The sequence below is a fragment of the Culex pipiens genome, chromosome 3 (assembly GCF_016801865.2).
Source record: "Culex pipiens pallens isolate TS chromosome 3, TS_CPP_V2, whole genome shotgun sequence".
Taxonomy (NCBI): Eukaryota; Metazoa; Arthropoda; class Insecta; order Diptera; family Culicidae; genus Culex; species Culex pipiens.
The window spans coordinates 84,713,423-84,736,892 of record NC_068939.1 but is presented as its reverse complement, the minus strand read 5'-3'; the positions used below and the strand labels follow the sequence as shown (position 1 = coordinate 84,736,892).

The following is a 23,470-nucleotide window of genomic DNA, read 5'->3' as shown; positions in this document are numbered from 1 at the left end:
TTTAGGAGTTCTTTTTTCCAAGGCTTTTTTTTTAAGAGATCAAAAATTGGTCGAAAAATGTTTTTTTTGGCGAATTTTTAGATCGAAGCTCGACCGATCGAAGTTGGGTTGTAGAGGGTTAACTGCGCAATAACATTTCGATAGGGCGTTACCCTACCTGTTTTTGAATTATATTACGATCTATTGAAAAAATATTGAGGAACTTTGAAAATCTATTCTGCTAAAAACAAATATATATTCACAGGGCTTAGTTTCCAGTAATTGTTTCACTCCACGTGGAAATGGAAGTGAAACATAATTACTATTTGACTACCTTTCCCAAACTGTAAAAATTCCCTTCAGCTCTCAGTTCATGAAATGTTTTCTAACTCTTTTTGTCTCTTATTGCAGGTTTTGACGGCGTTGTTAAAATTAAAACAACTCGGTTTAATTCACGCTGATCTGAAGCCCGAAAACATCATGCTGGTCGACCCGGTCCGGCAACCGTACAGGTGAGTTAACCTTGATCTACGTCTAGAACTCGATCGTGAAGCTAATCTTTTTTTCTCTCTCTACAGGGTAAAGGTGATCGACTTTGGCTCGGCGTCCCACGTCAGCAAAACGGTGTGCAATACGTACCTGCAGTCGCGCTACTACCGGGCGCCCGAGATCATCCTCGGGTTGCCGTTCTGCGAGGCCATCGACATGTGGTCGCTGGGCTGCGTCGTGGCGGAGCTGTTCCTTGGGTGGCCCCTCTATCCCGGCTCCTCCGAATATGATCAAATTAGGTGAGGATTGGGGTATGACTGGGATTGAGACGCTTTAAACTAACCCCCTTTCTCCCTCCAAAGGTACATATCGCAAACGCAGGGCCTCCCGACCGAGCACATGCTCAACAGTGCCAGCAAGACGGCCAAGTTCTTCTACCGGGACGTGGACTCGACGTACCCCTTCTGGCGGCTCAAAACGCCCGAGGAGCACGAAGCGGAGGCGAACAACAAAAGCAAGGAGGCTCGCAAGTACATCTTCAACTGCCTGGACGACATCGGGCAGGTGAACGTCCCGACGGACATCGAGGGTGGCCAGCTGCTGGCGGAGAAGACGGACCGGCGGGAGTTTATCGACCTGTTGAAGCGGATGCTCACGATCGACCAGGAGCGCCGGATAACGCCGGGGGAGGCGCTGAACCATCCGTTTACGACACTTGCGCACCTGGTGGACTACGCGCACTGTAACAACGTGAAGGCGTCGGTGCAGATGATGGAGGTTTGCCGCCGGACGGACTCGATGATTCACACGTAAGATCTTCAACTGATCAAACTTAGAACCAAACTTTAAAATCTTCTACTTTTCAGGTACAACCTCAGCGTTCAACCAACGACCGCCACCCTGGTGACGAACTTTGTCCCGAACGCCACCGAGAACATGACCATCACGTTCAACAACCAGGTGCAGCGAATCGTCCGTGAGCGTGGTCCCACCTACGACAACCATCTCTATCAAATCTACCGGGGTCGTAACGTCGCCGGTCAGTACAGCAACGGCCGACCGGACGCCTTCCAGCATCAGCTCGTGTCGAGCATTCTGTGCCCGCCCGGCTACCAAACCATGCCCAGTCCGACCAAGCACGTGGTCGTGGGCGGAACGTCGATGCAACCGCCGCTGCAGGTCCCCCCGCAGCAGTACGTCAACGTGCCGGTGCCGGTCTCGATGGTGGAACCCTCGTCCGGGCAGCGGATGCTGCTGACGAACGCCGTTCAACCGAACGTGGCGTGGCCCCAGAGCGGGGGTCGGCAGGTTGCGATCGTGCCATCGTGGTCACAGCAGACGGGGCCGCACTCGCTGATTGTCGACTCGGCGCCGTTCCTGAACGTGGAGGAGATCTATCCGAAGCCGCACCTCAACATTCAGACGAGGCACGAGCAGAAGAAGGACTCGCCGGTGCATCATTTGGTGTAAGTATTTTTGTTAGTACGGTAGGATTTCTGGTCAGGATTCATCCAGTCACACACTGGCTTTTTTTGGTGTGGAAGTTTGAAGCTTCCTTCCAGCCGTTAAACCATCCGGGCGAGCAAAAGGACCAGCGAACGTTAAGGTTTCTCTCTAACTCTTCTCTCTATGAGTTTTCACATTGACTGTGTCTGGTACACAATCGCTGGTACACAATCAATAACGCCCATCAAACAGAACCGATCCTGTTGATCACATAACTGCTCGAATGCTGTAAGAATATCCAGCTCTGTTAGAAATCTGCCAGAATCCTGCTAGAACGCCGTGACTGGGAAGGCTTAAAAAGAGATCGGCCATCGATCGACGCCAGGATGACTGGCAAGATGGACCAACTATGGTCTTAGCCGTCAGTGCGCTGACATAGCAAAGGAAAAAAAAAAAAAAAAAGACGCCAGGATGACCGTCATTTGGATGCGACCGTCAGTTGACACGAAAGAATGCCGAGTTCAACACTCAAAACAGCCGGGCAACACGACGCCACATGCTTTCTCTTTCTCTCTTCTCTTTTTTCATCTCTTTCTTGCTTGTGTTGGTAAGTGTGGTGACAGCAATCAGTTGAATGCAGTCATAGGGAAGGTGATCGGAATTTTAGTAGAATGTCACAAAAGAACGATCGCTGCAGAGGTGATGATAGTCAAATGATTGTGTGAGTGTTTTGCGTTGCGTTCATACGTTCTGAGCGAGAGCAGGGCATCAAAGGCAAAGTCAGACGGACGTAGCAAAAAGAAAGACAAGCTCAGTCAACTGTCGCAAAAAATGTCCATTGATCACAAGATTTGTTTGCTTGAAAGTAGAAAAACTCATTTTTTTTAAGCCAAATACCGTATTTTTCTCGAAAATACTAAAATTTTAGTAATTCACAATTTGGGTATCAAACGAAGCAAAATTTGAAATGCTTTTTCACTTTTACTGCCGTTCTACGCATAATTGTCCCATGTTCAAAAAGAGCAACTGAGAAAAACGCGATTGAAATTTTTCGATCGATTTTTGTGTTTCTACGCATAATTGTCCCGCGGGGCCCTGCTCGCCCTATATGTCCCGAATCACCCCGGTTAACATTTAATCACCCTTGTTTGTAATTCTCTTGCTATACAACAGGTAAACAAGATGAAATGCTTCGTAAAACTCATGATTGAAAATACTTGGTGGGACAATTATGCGTAGAATTTCAACGATGGGACAAACAGACTTGGTGTTGTTTTCAATGATTTCCTGAACAAAGTACTAGATTTTATGTGTTTTTCTGAAAGTATACGTAAAACTAAACTTAAAAATGACAAATGGTCAGAATCGTCCAAAAATGACATGGGACAATTAAGCGTAGAACGGCAGTTTATTAGAGTTAATTTGTAAAAAAAAACTAAAATTTTGATAAAATATTGTATTTTCGAAAATTCTTAAATTTTTATAATTAAAAAAAAACAGGCATCCAACGAAGAGAAATTTTCTAAGTATTTTTACTTTATAATAGTTTTATTGGAAAATACTAAAATTTTCATAAAAAAACATTTTTCCGAATATACTTAAATATTCATAATTTGAAATATGGGTGTCAAACGAATCACAATTTTGTTTGAATTTCCAATTCATTCAAGTGTTTTTGTTAAACACTCAAATTTTCAAAACTAGCCGTTTTTTTTACACTCAAGTTTTAAAGAAAAATATGCTTTTTTTTAAAACTGAGGTATTTGTGAAAATTTCAGTATTTTACAAAAAGAAAACTATAATTTAGTGAAAATACATGCAAAAAACGGTATTTTGAGAAAATTTTAGTATTTTACAATACAACGGTAATAATGTAAAAATGCTTACAAAATTTCGTTTTGACACCCATGTGGCAAATTATGAAAATTTTAACATTTTCGAAAAAATATGGTATTTTTGTGAAAATTAGGGTTTTTTTTCGTTTGATACAGTCCAGACTCGATTACCCGAAGCCTCGATTATCCGAAGTTCGATTATTCGAAGGTTTGTATGGGACTTCGGATAATCGAATAATAAACAAAACATTTTTTTTTTTCATATTTTGTATTTCATTACTTTTAACATCAAATTCGAGTCCTGCAGCCCTATTTTTTGTCAAATTTGAATATGTAGTTGATTGCCTATTAAATTACAAAATGCATTTTTTCAATATTTCATCACCGCCATTTTGGTCGCCATCGCCATCGCTCGACAGTAAAAAATCAGACAACAAAAAAAATCGTAGTTCGATTATCCGAAGTGAAATTTTTCCGAGACCTTCGAATAGTCGTATTGCAAACTATGAAAATTTTAATATTTTCGAAGAATACTATATTTTGTGGAAATTTGACTATTTTACAAAAAAAAAAACTAAAGTGAAAATGCCTACAAAAATACGGTACAGTCCTTGTTTGGTAACTGGGCGTTGTTAAACTAGGTTGCTTTATAACTGGACGCTCGATAACTGGGCCGAAGCCCAGTAAAACAAACCGAAATTACCGAGGGGGTAATGGATGCAAAAATCATATTCAATAAATTCAAAAAAAAAAAAAACTTTTTCAGACTTTTATTTAATTTTAACGGTGCACATAAATAAGAGCTTTTGCACCAAGATTTTTGTAACAGATATTTTAGTATTTTCGAAACTACGGGAACTATCGATATATTTTTTTATTCATCCCCTAAAGTACTGTCTTCTAAGCGATTTACAAAATTTGCCTATTTTTACAATCAGATTGTTGCAGGATTGGGTTCGTAAGTTTGTCATTTTTTGAATCAGAAGACAACAACTTCCTTGGTTGCTGTGCACCCTTAACTCACAATTAAAGAAATATAAAAAGTTATCATTGTAAATAAATTTAAGTAACCTTTATTTTCATATTTCATCAGGAAAATTTTATGCATCGGTGGTGACCTCTCGTAATTTTTCGTTCAGCCCAGTTGGCGAGCAGCATTCGGTGACTGAGCTACGTTCTCAGCTCGGTTACCGAACAAGTACTGTATTTTGTTTAAGAAAAAGTTTTTTAAACTTCGAATGTCAGAAAAAATATATATTTAGAGAAAGCTTTGAAAATTAAATTTGGTTGGATTAAGTAAATTTTAGAAATTTATTAAAAATGACTTATTGCCCGTTATCGTCGATAGAATTATCGAAATAACGATAGATTATCGTTAGCAAACTTGCAGTGGGCTCTCTCATTGTCGTTTTATAGAACAAAAAATCAAAGCACGCTGGAGGGACTGAAATAAGTAGAATAATATTGATATTAAGAAGATCGGCAACCAGAAATTCCCCTGGGCATGAGTAGAGATCTCAACGCCGTTAGCAATGTTGGCTTAAAAATAAAATTCATTGGATAATATCACCCTCCCCCCAGCCAACATTTTTGCCATGCGAAGCGGGCCTCTAACACTGTGTCTAGGTAACACCTAGCTAGGAGCGATCAGTGGACAAACACAAGAGGTGATCCCAGGGTCGATTAGGAGTTCATGAAGCAAATTAGTCGTCTCCCACCCCTTTTAAATTGAAAAATGAACTCTGAAACCAGCGTCTACTCACAACAACAGAAACCGAGGCCTCTTCTAGGCATTGTAGGGTCTAAATTACTGTTTGCCATACAATTTTGAAATCAATGTTTAGAGTATTTAGGATAATTATTTTCAACATTACAATATTTATCTGTTTGTTATCTCCACATAACTTTCTATAACAGGTTTTAAAAAAATACTTTCTGTTGTTACCTAAGCCTTTTGCTTGTTCAACAGACAATTTAGAAATGATAGGTGTTAAGCGGAATTAAGCTAGACCATTTAGAAATTTAAAAGTGCATTTAGGATTAGACACACTTATTTTGCCCATGAGCTTCAGTTTTATTTTTATTATTATTTAGAGAAGATTTGTAGGGTTTATTTCTTCCTAATGAGTTCTTCGTTCCTTAGAAATTAGGAGAAAAAAGATACTGCCGCCACCTTTGCTTAATATTTGCAGGTACCCAGCCTCATCAGCGGAGCTGGTCAAAGGATGACCAAGTCAAACTCGTTACTGACCAATTCCGACATCTACTGGCGAAGGTGATCTAGGACATCTGACGGCGGTTGCGGGGTCGTCCTCTTAAAAGCTAAGTAACAAATCAGTAAGGTAATCGTATTACAGGCCTGCCTATTATGGTCATGTTGAATACGATTAACTACAACACTAACCATTTAAACTTTCAGCAAACAAGACTTATGACGGACGTGACAAGACGAGGGCCTGTTAAGCTGTTAAACATTGTTTTCTGTTGTTTTCTTTGCTTCTGGGAATTCATTGCATAAAAACCATTCTGATTTGTAAAAATTTCCATAGAGTCTCGATCAATCAATAGTGAAATGATATCGGACTAAATTCGTTGATCTGTTGAACTAACGGTTGTCGGATTATGATTGTATCAACCATTGTTGCGAATCGAGGATCTACTGGAATTCTGACGATCAAATGGTCGTCTCTTTTTCAATTCATGACTTGTAAAATATGAACTGTTAATCTATTTTTTTGTTTTTGTTTTTTTTAAAGAAGCCAGACAGGTTTTTAAAGAAACGTTCTAGATTTTTTGGCTATTAATTAAAATGTCGGGGATTTGAGATAAGAGTAGCTTTCGGATAGGTTACTTTAAATCTTGTATTCAATTCAAGTTAGGTAGTTATCCGCAAATGAATATTTGGACTTATATGAATAATTGAACATTTTGGACTTATGAATAACACACAACTGTGCATTTATTCTAGAGTCAGATCCATACAGCGTCAGTGTTTATTTGGTCGAAGTGTACTAATTCATTGGCAGATCTGGTTCTAGTTGTAATGTACGACAAGACTACTGACGGACGTGACAGGACGAGGGCCCAGTTTAGAGGTTTCGACATCAACGATGTGCGGCTGGATCACCCTCCCAAAAAAAAAAAAAAAAAAAAAAAAGAAGATCGGCAACCAGAAATTCGACTGTCGTTATCAAAACATTGCATTTTTTAGCATTTGTGTCTGCCATACCATAATAGGCATTTTTGGAGGAAATCACATTTCTTTGAAACAAAAATGTTCAAGATTTGTTGATTTCAGGAGTCCAAGTTTGTCATATGTTTCGTTCGCATACAATCGTATACAAGTTTCCTATATAAATTGGGTTGGTTATAATTACATTCTACCGTTCTACCGAAATTCCGATCATCTTCCCCATGACTGCATTCAAATGATTGCTGTCACCCCGCAGTAACGCTCGAGTAAGACAGAGAGAAAGAGAGAAATGAAAGAAGGATAAAGTGCTCGTGTTACGCGGCTGCTTGGCTGTCGAGCTCGGCATTCGTTCGTCTCAATTTCGGGTGCGTTCTCTGCCGGTCGCTACGTAGAGACTATCATGAGCATTCACATTCGAGTCAATGATGAAAGTTAACTTACCGGCACTTTCAAATTTAGGGCCATCACTGTCATTAACCTTCCCTTTTTTGAGCATTGGTTGTAGGTAAAATTTTGATTTTTGAGCTATCGATCAAAATTTGGTTCAAGTAATTAGTTTAAAATAAGAGTGGTTCTTGCAGAATGTAAAAATAGTTATCGAAAAAATTTACCTCATTTTATATATTAATTTAATTTTCAATTAAATTCAAAAAAATTACACACTTAACGAGAAATTTAACCCAAAAATAATAATAAAAGAGTTGCGGGGATTTTAATAATGCACTGAATGATAATCTTAAATATTCTTTCATTTCCAGCGTTTCCCGCCACGACAAAAAGGAAAACAACCAGCTTTCGCCGGTCAAGAAGCGCGTCAAGGAGAACACTCCGCCGCACCAGCAGCAACGCTACAACCAGCAACAGCAGCAGAGTCGCGGGGCACACATGTGCCAACAGTACCACGACGGCGGAGCTTCCGCAGCGCCGTCCTCATCGTCCTCGTTCTACCACGGCGGCAGTGGCAGCGGAAGTAGTAATCAGCTGCAGCAACAACAGCAGCAGCAGCAGCAACAACAACAGCAACAGGCTCAGATTCAGCACCATCATCAGCAACAGCAGGTCCAGCAGCAGCAGCAGCAACAGCAACAACAGCTGCAACACCACCATCACTACCAATCGCTGGAACCTTCGATGGGTGGCGGCGGCGGAGGAGTTGGTTCGGGAAATGTACAAATTCATCATCCGCCGTCCTCGTCGTACGGAAGCGGTGGCAGCAGCGGAATGGTCATGGGCGGTAGCAGCAGCAGCAGCTTCCACCACGGATCGTCCGGCCACATTCACCACAGCAGCGGAAGTCACGGCGGCCACAAACAGCAGACAATAACGATCCACGATACGCCGTCGCCGACGGCGGTCATTACGATTTCGGACAGCGAGGACGAGTCGCCGGACGTGAAGAAGTCGTCCAAGCATCACGCGTCAACGAGCATGTGTGGCGCCGGCAGCCGTGGAATGTCCTCGACGAGCCAGTGCCGAACGGCGGGAGGTTCCAGCTGTTCCGCCGCCATCAAGCCCTCTTCGTCGTCGTCCAACATTCATCACTCATCTTCCTCGTCATCGCTGGGGGCGGCGGCTGCCGCGAATCAGTCACTGACTTCCGGCAGCAGTTCGCATCATCATTCGCAGTATCAGCACAGCTTGCAGCAGCAACAGCAGCAACCGCCGCAGCAACATCCGCAGCAGCATCACACCAGCGTGATTAGCAGTGGAAGTCAAATTTGCGGCGCGGGAAGTGGTGGTGGCAGCAGTAGTACCGGAACGCTGTCCGGCAGGCAGCGGAAGAGCACGGCGGTGGCGTCCACTTCGACGTCGACGGCCTGTGTGACGGTGGGCGATAGCGACGGGGAGAACGATCGCCGGAATACGCCGAAGCATCAAGGTAGGTTATCGTAAGGGCTCTTTTATGTTGTATTCTAACATCTTGTTTCTTTCATCTTCCTCAGCTATCAAATACGAGCATCACGCGGGTCAGTCCCAGAAGAAGCGCCTCCTAGCTATGGCCCAGAACGAGTGTCTGCTGGCGTCGTCGTCATCCTCGACGACGAACCACACGCTGCACGTGCCCAAGCAGGAACCGACCGAGTTTGTCGCGTACGAATATCCCCAGGTGGACAAACGCTCCTCGTGGGCCCCGCCCGGTTCGTCCTCGTTGTCGTCCTCGCATCACTACAGTGGCCACAAGCGGGAATCGTCCGCCGTGTACATGCCTTCGTCATCCTCCTCCTCGTCCGCAGCCGCAGCAGCTGCCGCCGCGGCAAACCAGAGCATGATGGGAAGTGGCGGCAGCATGTCGGGAGCGACCGTTGTGGCGGCACCGCCGCACGCCCACGCCAAGAACACTCCCACCGGTGTCGCCGGAGGCAGTTCGTCGTCGTCGTCGTGGGGAGCGCCGGTCTATCGGCAGCATCAACCCAGCTCGAACACGCCGCTGGGAAGTTCGCCGGGAGCGTTGCTGCCCCAGCAGGACATTTACGCCGCCCAGGGGGACATCTACCGGCGGTCGGCGGTGTTTGTGTCGCAGGCGCCGTACCAGACGTACAACCGGGTGGTGCCACCGCCGGCCCACAACGCGTCCAGCAGGCAGGTGAGTTCGACGATTTTTTTGAGCTATATTTGTTTCGGATGATTGAAGAGATGGTGTTCAGAGGCGGGTGATATTCAAATACTTTTATTTTCGTTATTCTTCCCTGATCTTACCTATGAATAGTGTTAGCCTAAAGCGGAAACACTTTAACGCAGTACTGCTAGTTCCACATCAATTTGTGTTGCTACAAACAAACTCACCCTAGGTGGCTGGTTTAACTCAATTACTCACACTCTGCTTCGTCTGTCTCCTTGAACCGAGCTTCTGACAATTTTACAGTTCGTACCGATTTGTCGGGTGCTGCATCTGGTGATGGGCTGGGTTTTCTAATTTGCTACTATCGGTTTCGATTGAAAGCACACAGAATCGCTCTAGAATGGCTTCCAGCCCGCTGGCACTACTGATTATACACAACGATGGGTTTGCTCCTCGCCCCGCCTACATTCCTGACACGATATGTCCAAACACAGTTTCCTGTAATATTGGATATCCGAAATTTATGTTACAGTGCCGGGTAAGCAATTACGAGAAAAAGAGGTCGGTCCCGAGTAAAATGTCCACATCCGCACTTATGGATCAACCAATTTCGGGGTCGGGTCAATCGGCAGAAAACCGATCGGCAGAATGTCGAATGGCAGAATGCCAAATGGCAGAAAATCACATGGCAGAAAGGACAAATAGCAGAATAGGTCAAATGGCAGAATATTAAATGGCGGAAAAGGTCAATCAGCAGAAAATTAAAAGGCAGAAAATTAATTGGCAGAATAAGTCAAAGAGCCAAAAAATCAAAAGGCAGAAAAATCAAAAGGCAGAAAAATTAAAAAGCAGAAAAGTTAAATGGCAGAACGTTAATAAGCAGAAAAATTAATTGGCAGAAAATTAATTAGCAGAAAATTAAATGGCAGAAAGTTGATCAGCAGAAAAAATAAATAGCAGAAAATTAAATGGCAGAAAATTAAACGGCAGAATAGTTAGTTGGCAGAATAGTTAAATTGCAGAATAGTCAAATGGCAGAACAGCCAAATGGCAGAATAATCAAATGGCGGAATAATTAATTAGCAGAAGAGTTGAATGGCAGAATAGTTAAATGGCAGAATGTCAAATGGCAGAATAAATAATTCACAGGAGAGTTGAATGGCAGAATAGTCCAATGGCAGAACAGTCAAATGGCAGAATAGTCAAACGGCAGAATAGTCCAATGGCAGAACAGTCAAATGGCAGAATAGTCAAACGGCAGAATAGTCAAATGGCAGAATTCACTTGATTTAATATTAATAGTACGTTCATTTGAAGTGCCGGTGCGGCACTGAGTGCCGCACTCGTCGGTGCCAGTTTTGATTCAATCGAACGTCATTTGTCAGTGTGCGTGGAACTCGCATGAAACTGAAAAAATATCGAGTGCGGCACTAGAGTTTCAGTTCCAAGATGGCAGCGAAACTCGTGCGGAACTAGCACGAGTTTTTCCAAAGAAACACTTTGCTTATATTGTAACTTCAGTGTTTATTCAACATAAACAGTTTATCAAACAGTTCATGCAATAAAAGTGAGCAATTCTCTACCAAAACCGGAAATGGATTTTATTTGTATTTTTTGATTTGGCTCAAACTTTGTGGGGGCCTTCCCTGTGACCAAATAAGCTATTTTGTGTCACCCATACAAGTCTCCATACAATTTTGGCTGCTGTCCATACAAAAATGGTATGTAAATATTCAAACAGCTGTAACTTTTGAGTGAATTTTCTGATCAATTTGGTGTCTTCGGCAAAGTTGTAGGTATTGTTGAGGACAATTGAGAAAAAAATATGCACACGGAAAAAAAAATTTGCAGATTTTTTTATCAACTTTTTTTCACTAAAACTCAATTTCCCAAAATACGTATTTTTTGATTTTCGAGATTTTTTGATATGTTTTAGGGGACTAAAATCCGCAACTTTTGAGCTATAGAGAAACATGGTCAAAAAATCTGCCGCCAAGTTATGTTTTTAAATTTTTAAAAATAGTGACCATGAGCGACCATTTCTAAAAATATTTTTTTTGAAAAGTTCAGAAAATTTGCTATAAAATTGTCTAAGAGACATTGAAGATTGGACCTCGGGTTGCTGAGATACAGCCGCTTTAAGAAAAAGAAACACGAAAATTGATGTTTTCTAAGTCTCACCAAAACAACCCACCATTTTCTAATGTCGATATCTCAGCAACTAATGGTCCAATTTTCAATGTTAATACATGAAACATTCGTGAAATTGAATATTACGCCCATTTTTAATGTTAGTCTTGATTTAATTTTTTTCAAAATATTTTTTTCGAAAAGATCGGAAAATTTAACGAATGTTTCATGTATTAACATTGAAAATCGGACCATTAGTTGCTGAGATATCGACATTAGAAAATGGTGGGTTGTTTTGGTGAGACTTAGAAAACTTCAATTTTCGTGTTTCTTTTTCTTAAAGCGGCTGTATCTCAGCAACCCGAGGTCCAATCTTCAATGTCTCTTAGACAATTTTATAGCAAATTTTCTGAACTTTTCAAAAAAAAATATTTTTAGAAATGGTCGCTCATGGTCACTATTTTTAAAAATCGAAAAACTGCAAATATTTTGCTAAAATCAAACTTTCGGTGGCTATATCTTGAAAACGAAGTCCTTTATCAAAAAAATTGTAAAGTACTTTTCGATTGCAAATTCAATTTTGCATTAAAAAATAACTTCAAATTAGTTTTTGCATGAAATTTGGTTTTTTTCCAAAAATCACTATTTTTCAAAAATTCATAACTTGGCGGCAGATTTTTTGACCATGTTTCTCTATAGCTCAAAAGTTGCGGATTTTAGTCCCCTAAAACATATCAAAAAATCTCGAAAATCAAAAAATACGTATTTTGGGAAATTGAGTTTTAGTGAAAAAAAAGTTGATAAAAAAATCTGCAAATTTTTTTTTCCGTGTACATATTTTTTTCTCAATTGTCCTCAACAATACCTACAACTTTGCCGAAGACACCAAATTGATCAGAAAATTCACTCAAAAGTTACAGCTGTTTGAATATTTACATACCATTTTTGTATGGACAGCAGCCAAAATTGTATGGTGACATGTATGGGTGAACCAATGACACAAAATAGCTTATTTGGTCATAGGGAAGGCCCCCACAAAGTTTGAGTCAAATCAAAAAATACAAAAAATAAAAATGGTCGAAATCGGCCGATTTCGTAGAGAGTTGCTCAAGTAATAATTTTTAATAAATTGTACTGTTTAACATTTAGAGTCTTTTGAATAGGTCCTTTAAACATATGAAACACAATAGCTTATAGGACCTTTTTTTTTAAAAAAAAACTATGAACCGATGGAGGTTATGTTACACATGACCAGTCTGCCCAAGAACTATGCAAGAAGCATGTTGAAATGGTGGCAAATTTTCGATTCGGACAGTGCATGTGTTTAAATGGGGAGAAAGACCGCAATGTAGTACCGCCCCTTTCAAATGTTGCTCCAGCCAGCCCAGTCACGAAATATTCTAGCAGAGCTGGTTCTGCTAAAACCCTGCTGGAACGGTGGAGCATTTCTGCTAGAATGCTGTAAGAATTTCCAGCTTTGTTAGAACTGTGCTAGATCGTCGTAACTGGGAGATTTCTACCACTTGAAGCAGTGTATGCACTTGGTAAGAAACCAGTCAAGGAAAATTTCAATTGGGCAACAGCAGCAGCGAAAGCAAGCCAGAGATGGAGTAGAAAACCCCCCAAAAAATCGCTTCGTTGTTCTGCTGTTCGTAAAAATGTTTTTTGACTTCTTTCCTTTTCGAGCTGCGTACTGGCCCTGTGTCCTAAATAGTTCCTTAGTAACTTTTTAAAATGGCGTAACCATTAATGTAAACAAACAGTCTATCCCACTTGCTCTGGTGACAGTTATCGTTGTGTAAGAGTGAGATAGAGTTATCTACGTGCGCATGTATTGCGTGTTTGAACACGAAGAGTTTTTAGGTTAAAATTTGTACGCATGTATTGTGTGTACGTACACGAAAAATTTTGTTGTACCAGCCAGCAAAACAAATGGTGCGCTAGTGTGTGTGAGATCGGGCTTAGAAAGCTCTATAGAACAACAACTACAACAAAATTTTTCGTGCACGTACACGCAATACATGCGCACGTAGATAACTCTGTATTACGCGTTCGCACATTAGGGTACCATTTCATTTTGCTTTTGTGAGAGTGTGTGCGTGCAACATGGAGTTAAACTTTTTGAAAAGCCTTGGTAAGCTTCACAGCAACTGCACAGAAAGTTTAACTCCATGTTGCGATTTGACAGCTCGATAGAGATATCCACGCGCGAGAGTGTGTTAGTTCGTAACAAAATTGACACGCATACTTAGGCAAATCGAGTAGAATGATTCGTCTGTCAAAATCAGCTGTGGTGGTGCACGTGGTAAACAGCTGGTTTTTACAGGCGATTGATCTACTCGAAAATAGTATAAACAAAATCTAAGCTATCTTAGCCCGATCTCACGCACACTTTGTTTTTGCTGGCGGGTACAAATTTTAACCTAAAAACTCTTCGTGTTCAAACACGCAATACATGCGCACGTAGATAACTCTATCTCACTCTTACACAACGATAACTGTCACCAGAGCAAGTGGGATAGACTGTTTGTTTACATTAATGGTTACGCCATTTTAAAAAGTTACTAAGGAACTATTTAGGACACAGGGCCAGTACGCAGCAAAGGAGTCAAAAAATATTTTTACGAACAGCTGAACAACGAAGCGATTTTTTGGGGGGTTTTCTACACCATCTCTGGTTTGCTTTCGCTGCTGTTGTTGCCCATTTGAAATTTTCCTTGACTGGTTTGTTACCAAGTGCATACACTGCTTCAAGTGGTAGAAATCTCCCAGTTACGACGATTACAGCATTCTAGCAGAAATGCTCCACCGTTCTAGCAGGGTTTTAGCAGAACCAGCTCTGCTAGAATATTTCGTGACGGGGCTGGCTGGAGCAACATTCGAAAGGGGCGGTACTACATTGCGGTCTTTCTCCCCATTTAAACACATGCACTGTCCGAATCGAAAATTTGCCACCATTTCAACATGCTTCTTGCATAGTTCTTGGGCAGACTGGTCATGTGTAACATAACCTCCATCGGTTCATAGTTTTTTTTTTTTTAAAAAAAAGGTCCTATAAGCTATTGTGTTTCATATGTTTAAAGGACCTATTCAAAAGACTCTAAATGTTAAACAGTACAATTTATTAAAAATTATTACTTTTATTGCATGAACTGTTTGATAAACTGTTTATGTTGAATAAATACTGAAGTTACAATATAAGCAAAGTGTTTCTTTGGAAAAACTCGTGCTAGTTCCGCACGAGTTTCGCTGCCATCTTGGAACTGAAACTCTAGTGCCGCACTCGATATTTTTTTCAGTTTCATGCGAGTTCCACGCACACTGACAAATGACGTTCGATTGAATCAAAACTGGCACCGACGAGTGCGGCACTCAGTGCCGCACCGGCACTTCAAATGAACGTACTATTAATATTAAATCAAGTGAATTCTGCCATTTGACTATTCTGCCATTTGACTATTCTGCCATTTGACTGTTCTGCCATTGGACTATTCTGCCGTTTGACTATTCTGCCATTTGACTGTTCTGCCATTGGACTATTCTGCCATTCAACTCTCCTGTGAATTATTTATTCTGCCATTTGACATTCTGCTATTTAACTATTCTGCCATTCAACTCTTCTGCTAATTAATTATTCCGCCATTTGATTATTCTGCCATTTGGCTGTTCTGCCATTTGACTATTCTGCCATATAACTATTCTGCCAACTAACTATTCTGCCGTTTAATTTTCTGCCATTTAATTTTCTGCTATTTATTTTTTCTGCTGATCAACTTTCTGCCATTTAATTTTCTGCTAATTAATTTTCTGCCAATTAATTTTTCTGCTTATTAACGTTCTGCCATTTAACTTTTCTGCTTTTTAATTTTTCTGCCTTTTGATTTTTCTGCCATTTGATTTTTCGGCTTCTTAATTTTCTGCTCATTGACCCTTTCTGCCGATTGACCTTTTCTGCCATATTATATTCTGCCATTTGACCTTTTCTGCCATTTATCATTCGGCCATTTATTTTTCTGCCGATTGAAATTTCTGCCATTTGGCATTCTGCCATTCGGCATTCTGCCGTTCGGTTTTCTGCCGATTGACCCGACCCCACCAATTTCACGTCACGCGGAACCTTAAAGTCGCTAATATCGATATTTTGGCTTTATAAAATTGACGGATTTTTGGAGATAATGAGGCAAACGACAGATGTTGCGATAGCGCGAGTCCGCTAGCGAATATTGTGTTGTTCATTGTAGTGGTTCGAATTTAAAGCCACGCGGGTGGGCTCCGCATTTACCGATCGCTTCTTTGGGGTCATCGTTCACTTCACTCACTTAAATAAAATACTTAATTTAAGCGGCTTCTGGCTGGCGATGACTCGATGTGGTGAGTAATCCGTCGACTGCAAATTCCGAGGCTTCGGCCAGAGGCGACGCGTGGCCAAAATGTTTACCTGTTCAAACAATCTTTTCAGTAATTTTCAAGTTTTTTAGCTCAATTATATTTAAAAAATATCTTTTATACATAATAAAGAGAAATTAGATGATTTTAGCAATATTGTTGTTAGAATTGATGATCACATGATTTTTATTGAAATAGTAACTTTTTCAAATTACAGCAATGATCATTCTTTAAGAAATGTAAAATTGAAATACTTTTTACATTGTAGTTTTCTATAATTATATTGTTTTGTAAATAACAAAAACTAAATTAAAACTTGAGGCGTAATCCAACCACAAGTTTTTCCCTGGAGTTTTCTTTAGAATGACTTCTCTTATGTTCCATTGGATTAGATTAGAGCAAAAATTATTCATTATTCTCAAATCTCACTAAGCAAACATTCCGGATGTTGACCATTCTAATCCTGAAATCACGTGCTCTAGTTTCCTGACCAAAACAATTAGGCCATGAAAAATTGTATTTTACGTTTCTCTCCAAAATTTCCCTAAAAAAAACTAGAGGGAAAAAATAATATCGACGAAAATTAAATTTTTCATTTAACAAAAACTCGTGCAATCGATTAGCCGTTTAACGTTTATTTTTGCATTGATTTTCAAAATGGGCTTTTTAAGCATGTAAAAAAATGAATTGATAACCACAAATAAAAAATAATTGCCATAGTTAAGTATAAAAAATCTGAGATTTTTTGTTATTTTACTGCATCTCATATCTCAATATAAATCCATAAAATAAAATAAAAAAAAATCACTTTACAAAATTATCCTAAAAAAAATAAAGCGATCAAAACTCAAGAATACAAACCAAGTAGACATTGTTTTTGTACAAACAACATGTAAAGGAAATTATTGTATGCTTGGTAGGTTAAAGATTTTGTTCTATTTTTTTTTTTCCAAATTCGGTATATTTTAAATCTGTCGATGAACTTGCTTGCTCACTTTTAACTGAGCTATTTTTTACTTTATTTCAGTTAAAAACGCTTTTCGGAAGCAACATGCCGTTCTACTATCGTCTTGGAATCATGAATCAGCAAAGTCCATTCGTATCCATAGTGCTCTCAATGAAAATCTAACGCGCACTGAAAATTATCCCAAGCAGCCGCCAACCTGTTCGGATTTCTTCATGCAAGAGTTCCCATACAACGCATCCAAAAATACACAGAAAGCCCCCCCTATTTGTACACGCTGGACGGTAAGAATGTGGTAGTTCAGGTTGTGCATGAAAGCTTTTGGACAGTCGACATAAAAGCGCGCGAGCCGAGACGCAAGCAGGGAGAGAGCAAAGTTCAAAGAGAGAGAGAAAACTCCATATTTTGCTCTCTCCCTGCTCGCGTCTCGGCTCGCGCGCTTTATGTCGACTGTCCAGCGTGTACAAATAGGGGGGGGGGGGGGGGGGGGGCTTTCTGTGTATTTTTGGATGCGTTGTATGGGAACTCGTGCATGGGGAAATCCGGACAGGTTGGCGGCTGCTTGGGAAAATTTTTAGTGCGCGTTAGATTTTCATTGACGCACTATGATACGAATGCGCTTGGCTGTTCCATGATTCCAAGAAGAGTTGGCGTGTTCGTTCAATTATTTTGATGAACATATTTTAATTCTTTCTTCAGAAAGATATCAAAATGATCACCTGTCCTATGAACAGGTTGAACAGGTGGACGCGACGCCTCTGGTTTCGGCACTAACATTTTTCGGATGATTGAAAAGATGTTGTCCAGAGGGCGGTTAAAATCCAAGTACTATTAGTTTAGTTATACTTCCCTGATCATTGAAAAACGGCTATTATCCACTTTTGGCAACTTTTGGTCACTCATTTTTGATTTTCGAGCTCGACAGGATTCTGCCGAAAACAGATCAACTGATTTGTTCGGCAAATTAACTGTCATTTTTCGCCGAGAATTCGGTAGAATGACTCCCATTTTGCCGAGACTCGGCATATATTTCTTCAGAGCGATAACTTGTTCTGATTTCGACAGAATTCTGCCGAAGTTCGGCATAAAAAACTAAGTGTTCAGATTTTTGCTTCAGGTGGTAGAGTGTGTAGGACCTTTGTAGGGGAAATATACACTTTCTAATCAAACACCTATCTTCGTCATATGAAGAGTTTGATGCTCGATTAAAGCTCCAAAAATACAATTTAGGCTATAAACTTACCAGCAACAGCACCGCCTCGAGTAAGCACGCAAATTTATGCCATTTACTGGCCAAAAAGATCAAATTTAATGCACTTTTGATCATAATTTCTATTTTGCGAGACCATTTCTCATCATTTTGGTGGCACACACATCCACACGCAAGATCAGAGGTTAACTGCTTAACGAAAGTCGCCATCAATATCTTTTCACTTGCGCTAACGATTTCAAAGCGCTTTAGATATAAAATTGCTTCCAACTACCGGCAACATGTTCTTTTGCACATTCTTTAGTCACTCACTTGAAAAATAATCCCGAAACATGTAAATAATTAGCAAGCGCCATAAAAAAAAAAAAAACAAACGCGTTAAGTCTTTTGACGTTTCAATTTTGACTACCCATTCCAATCAAAGGCTGAAGAAAACCGAGCGAGAAGCGAAGGCATATAAATAACAAAGGGTGGTCACCAACACCACCAGCAGCGCCTGTGGAGTAAGCCAGTGATGCCAGGAAATATTCTCTATAAATGCTACTTTTCGTGAGTGTTCGCTTAAAATTTCATCAATTTTGGCAGCACGAAGCAGACCCAAAAGAGCACTGGAAGAAAAAAGAACTAAGCTGAAAATAGGAAAATGGGCGTGGCCCAATGCACTAGACTGATTAGAATGCATTTGGGAAATATTTTTTTAAATGCTTGTAAAATTAATAGCATAACTTTTAGTAAAAGTGAAAATACACAGAAATGTTCACAAAAAGTTGCTCTACTTGTTGGTGTACTTGGTTTTAGTGAATTTCAAGGAACACTCCAGATTATCCAGCATGATTCAAACACGACCGTTTATTAGGCTTAAAATATTTCCCCTATTCAATTCCCCTTTGTTATTGCCTTGGTGAAGCTTTCGACACTGTCGTGCTATATAGGAGAAAATCGTGACGTCAGAAATGAACTCAAATCACTCAAAGTTCATTTTGTGAGTGACTTTAACATTTTGGCCTAGTTTGACAGCTACCTCGTTCCCAAGTTTTCTGTGGGAGAGAAAAGGAGGCGAATACTTTATGAAAATCATACCTGTCAAAATTCCTAGCCTCAAAATTTTGTCGCGAGTTGCTTTTCTCCTCTATCTTGTCGTTTGTCGCTTTTTGACGTTCCGAGAAAAACGCGTTTTTATGTTTGACCTTGAATAAACAAGAATTAGAGCACGCAATGTAAACTTTAACAAAAACGTTTTGTTTGGTTGACCATTCTGTGCATTGTCCCGAAGATTGGTTTATTTTGGTTGCAGAGGTCCCGAGTTATAATTACAAATGTTTACTCTAGGCGGGCTTGTACATGAGTCAAACGCGTTCAGCAATTTCCAGGGTGTGTTAAGATAGCACGACAAGATTAAAACTTCTTTCATATGACACAATACACGGAGTTTTTATTGATTATCTCAGGATTGAAATCGAATTTTGGGGATCTGTGAAGGTCAAAAGGTGAGACCGAATCTTCAAATATGGGTTGGGTAGTGATCATGATCATACCTATGAATAGTTTTAGCCTAAAGTGGAAACACCTTAACGCAGTACACAGAAAAAAAGTCGAATTTTGGTATGTTGAAAATTCGGTTGGTTGAATATTACCTGTTTTTTAAAAGAATGATTGCAAACCGTTAAAAACTATTTATGATCAAGTCAACATTCATCATAGAACACCCATGGTTGCTCCTACGTTGCTGAAAAGGACCGTATGTTCTATCAGCACTACCGAACATACGCTTCAATGATCGAATGGTGTTTCCCTTATTAACACATAATCTCCCAAGGAATGTATATGGCAATACCCCCTTGTTCTCAATCTTAGGGTATTAACAGCATGATATTTTTCATTGTATACGTAAAAATGGAAAAAACGAAGTTGACTTTATAGCTGCCAAATTAAATCAAAATCCCCGTTTTTTTTTTAAAGGGATTTGCCAAATTCTCGACTAGAGTTGCCACCCTGTACTATCATAGTGTACCTCTGGGCAACAAAAGATGAAAATTTTCGCATTTGAGTTTTATTGAAAACTTCAATAAAATTCGAACAATTTCAGCAGTTCGGCACCGCCCGCTGGTTCCACAAAACTTTCATCATTGTTTTGTGTCCTAGAAGAGCTACACATTCCCAGATCTTCCGTGTTGCAATGTCCAGCTTCAAAGCAGTCAATTTGCTAATTATGGCATCCGAAAGTTTGTCCATCTTCAAGTTGTGGTACTCCAAGGAGTTCACATTATTTTCGACGTCCTCTAGCATGTTCTTCAGTCGGCCATTCGTATCTTTTATAATCGTTTTTACGTTCAGCAGCCTCGTTATGGTGTCGGGAACCAGTGCCGCGCCGCGGCAAATGTATCCTTTCATCGTACTCGTGACCTTGTAGTATCTCACAAAGGGCAATACGAGTAAACTCGTACAGCCCTTCGAAATCGATGAACTCTGGTTCAAACTCGTCATTCTTCGCGTTGGTTGGTCAGGAAGATTTTATTCTATAACGAGTTGAACTCTTCGTAGGCAGCATCCGTCGTTTTCAAGTACAGCTTGAGCGCGTGGCACGCTGAAATTCTTGTGGTCCTGTTCGGCGTTCAAGTCCGCCCGTTGAAACCACGTCACTTTCGCCATCGGTCTCCGCCATCGCGAAATGCTTCTTGTTACTCAGTTGTATTCCTGTTTCACTTTTCTTTCTACTTCTGTTTCTTTCACAAAACCAGTTTTTTGTCACTTAACGGCATGCCTTTTTTATGCTTTCCATCGAATCACTTCTTCTTCCGTTCCCGGCGATGTCTGGTTCCAAGATACAATATGTTTTGGCCAAAGTCAAGATTAAATGCACTGTATTTTACGTACTATTTATATTCAATCCAAAAACGCGTCCGCTTCGCGCGGCTGTCAGTTTGTTTTGTTCTTTTCTTCAGGCTTCACTGAACACCAAGATCTGGTGCGCCGTGGTGCGGTTTTCGTGTCACTCTAGAAACCAAACCGAGCTGTTTGTTGTCACACCATAGCAACTGTACCGAAAGCACCTTGGTACACCACCGGTGCACCAAAACTGTATACCAAGGATGCAACTCAACATATGGTTGATCCAAGTAAACCGGAGGCGACATTGTTTTGATTGAGGTTTGCCAGCCATCATTCACAACTTCGGGATGGCGTGGCGGTTGTTGTCTCCGTCTTTTTACCACGAGGTTCCTGGTTCAATCCTGGGTACAAATATTTTTGAGGATTTTTTTTTTCAATATTTGCTGTCAAAATTACTGATTATATACATTTTTTAAGTAACTTCTTCGAACCTGCGACGCTTTAGTCAAAGAGTTAGAAAATTGAATGGATTTTTGTAGTGGAATAGAGAAAACATTCCATATTATGCAGGCAGGTTTAAGTGAAAATGCCTATTTTAGGGTTATATGCACGAGAAGTTAAAGTTTATATTTCATGACACTACGAAATTCTATTCCTAACGAACAATTCTAAACAAATAAAAAACATTCAAAAAATAAAATAATAACTGTCGAGATTCGAACCAAGAACCTTTAAAATACTAATGCACTGCCTTTGACAACCACACCATTAAGAACTGTTGAGTTCAGTTGGCTTGCAAGGCATCAAGAGTTCCAAACTTCTCCCGTGTGGTAGGCGCAGAAACCATGTCAGTTTTGTGTACCCGATCCACACCGCCGTCACACCAAACTTCGGTTTGGTGCACCGATCAAGCTACCGAGTTGTGTCGGGTTTTGGGTCGTGACGAGAAATGGTGCGCATAGAAAAACCGGTATCATAGCAAACCGTTGTCGCACCCGTCAAAAGGTAAGTCTGCTTTTCTTCTTTCCTTCGTCGATCTAGTTCCGCTTGCGGCAAGAAATTTTAACCAAGAACTGTCACTGCTCGCGGGGGATAGGACAGTTAGGCACACACTGAAACAAATTATAACTTTAGTTTTGAGAGAAACGCGTTTTGACGAAAAAACAAAAACCATGTCACGCAACGTAAACAATAATTTCCCCTCTGTTTTCTTCTCAGGTTCTTCCAGCGCACCCGCTGCCGGCCCACATCCAGTTCCCGACGCAGTACAGCCAGTTTGGTCCGCTGAGCCCGGCCCAGATCGCCAACAAGCACTACGCTTGGTTCGGCGAGTAAAGCGGCCGCCGTCATCACCCCCTCTCACTCTTTCCTGTAAATAGGGCGGCTTACCCGACTAGGATCGGGTATCCGCGGGTCTCCGTTTCGTTTTTAATCCTTACTTAGTCACACACACATGGTTTGAGTTTAGCTGAGAAGAGATAGAAGGTAGAATTTTTTTTTCGATTCGCGTTTTTTAGAACAAAAAAAAAATAAGTCTGTCTCAATTGCCTTATACACTATACTCTAAAACACACTCACACACACGCAGTTCAGATTATAACAGAAAAACATTATCTCTAGTAGCTAGTGAGTACGAGTCTATTTTTTTAATTGTCGTTCAAACTCTGATATTTTTGTTTCTTCTAGTGAAGTTAAGGTACGCGATACGAAAAACATACAAACAAACAATTATTATTACGCGTAGGGTGAAACACACAACAACAACAATAACTATTAGTTTAGGGCTTATTTTTTCTGCGTTTAACCAATTTACTGCTGCTACCTTAAAAAAATTACAAACAAATCGAGTGAAGAAAGTTTTTGCGGGGTGAAAATCAAGTTGTAGAATTTAGAAAGTATAATAATTGTCATTTTAATCTGCCACCATCTTTTTCCCCTTCTACATTTGCTACACATGCATATTAACACACACATTATATTGTATATCTCTAGTAGGGGAGAACACGAGTAAAAAGCGAGGAAGTCATCTTACAGTGCAGCGTTGAGTGAAGGGAAAGTTTTTTGGAATATTTGTATTTTAGGGGGGCACAACTGGAGGAAGAGAAGTAAAAGAGAGGTCTATTCTGCTAATCTTAGTAAGGGCAAAATGTGTTGAATGTGATTCTATTATTTTATCTAGAAAGCTTTAGGTATTTGTTAAATTTCCACTATTGGTCAAACAGCAAAATACAAAATACGAAATTTGTGAAAGTTTACTAACAAACACACATACACGGCCACGGCTTAGAGTTATACACAGAAAATATGAAATTAAATGCAGCGATCTCACACAAACACAAACACACACGGTTCTGTCTTAAGTTGTTTACGTATCTTTTCCACAACAAAACGAAACAAACACGCGCCAAGCTTCACAAGTGGGTCATATCCTGGTGTAAATATAGTGGTT

The 23,470-nt window shown here is 40.4% G+C and overlaps 1 protein-coding gene across 3 annotated transcripts in view; it reads left to right on the top strand.

The window, feature by feature from the left end:
- Positions 1 to 23,132, top strand: part of LOC120418995 (uncharacterized) — a 456,309-nt gene extending 433,177 nt beyond the window's left edge. For all 3 annotated transcript variants that reach the window (XM_052711065.1, XM_052711066.1, XM_039581565.2), the window contains 7 exons: positions 391 to 491; positions 558 to 767; positions 831 to 1,277; positions 1,335 to 1,934; positions 7,701 to 8,821; positions 8,886 to 9,526; positions 22,240 to 23,132. In XM_052711065.1, the coding sequence (XP_052567025.1) occupies positions 391 to 491; positions 558 to 767; positions 831 to 1,277; positions 1,335 to 1,934; positions 7,701 to 8,821; positions 8,886 to 9,526; positions 22,240 to 22,356 (3,237 nt within the window). In that variant the 3' untranslated portion in view covers positions 22,357 to 23,132. The remainder of the gene's footprint in view (positions 1 to 390; positions 492 to 557; positions 768 to 830; positions 1,278 to 1,334; positions 1,935 to 7,700; positions 8,822 to 8,885; positions 9,527 to 22,239) is intronic.
- The last annotated feature ends 338 nt before the right edge of the window (positions 23,133 to 23,470 follow it).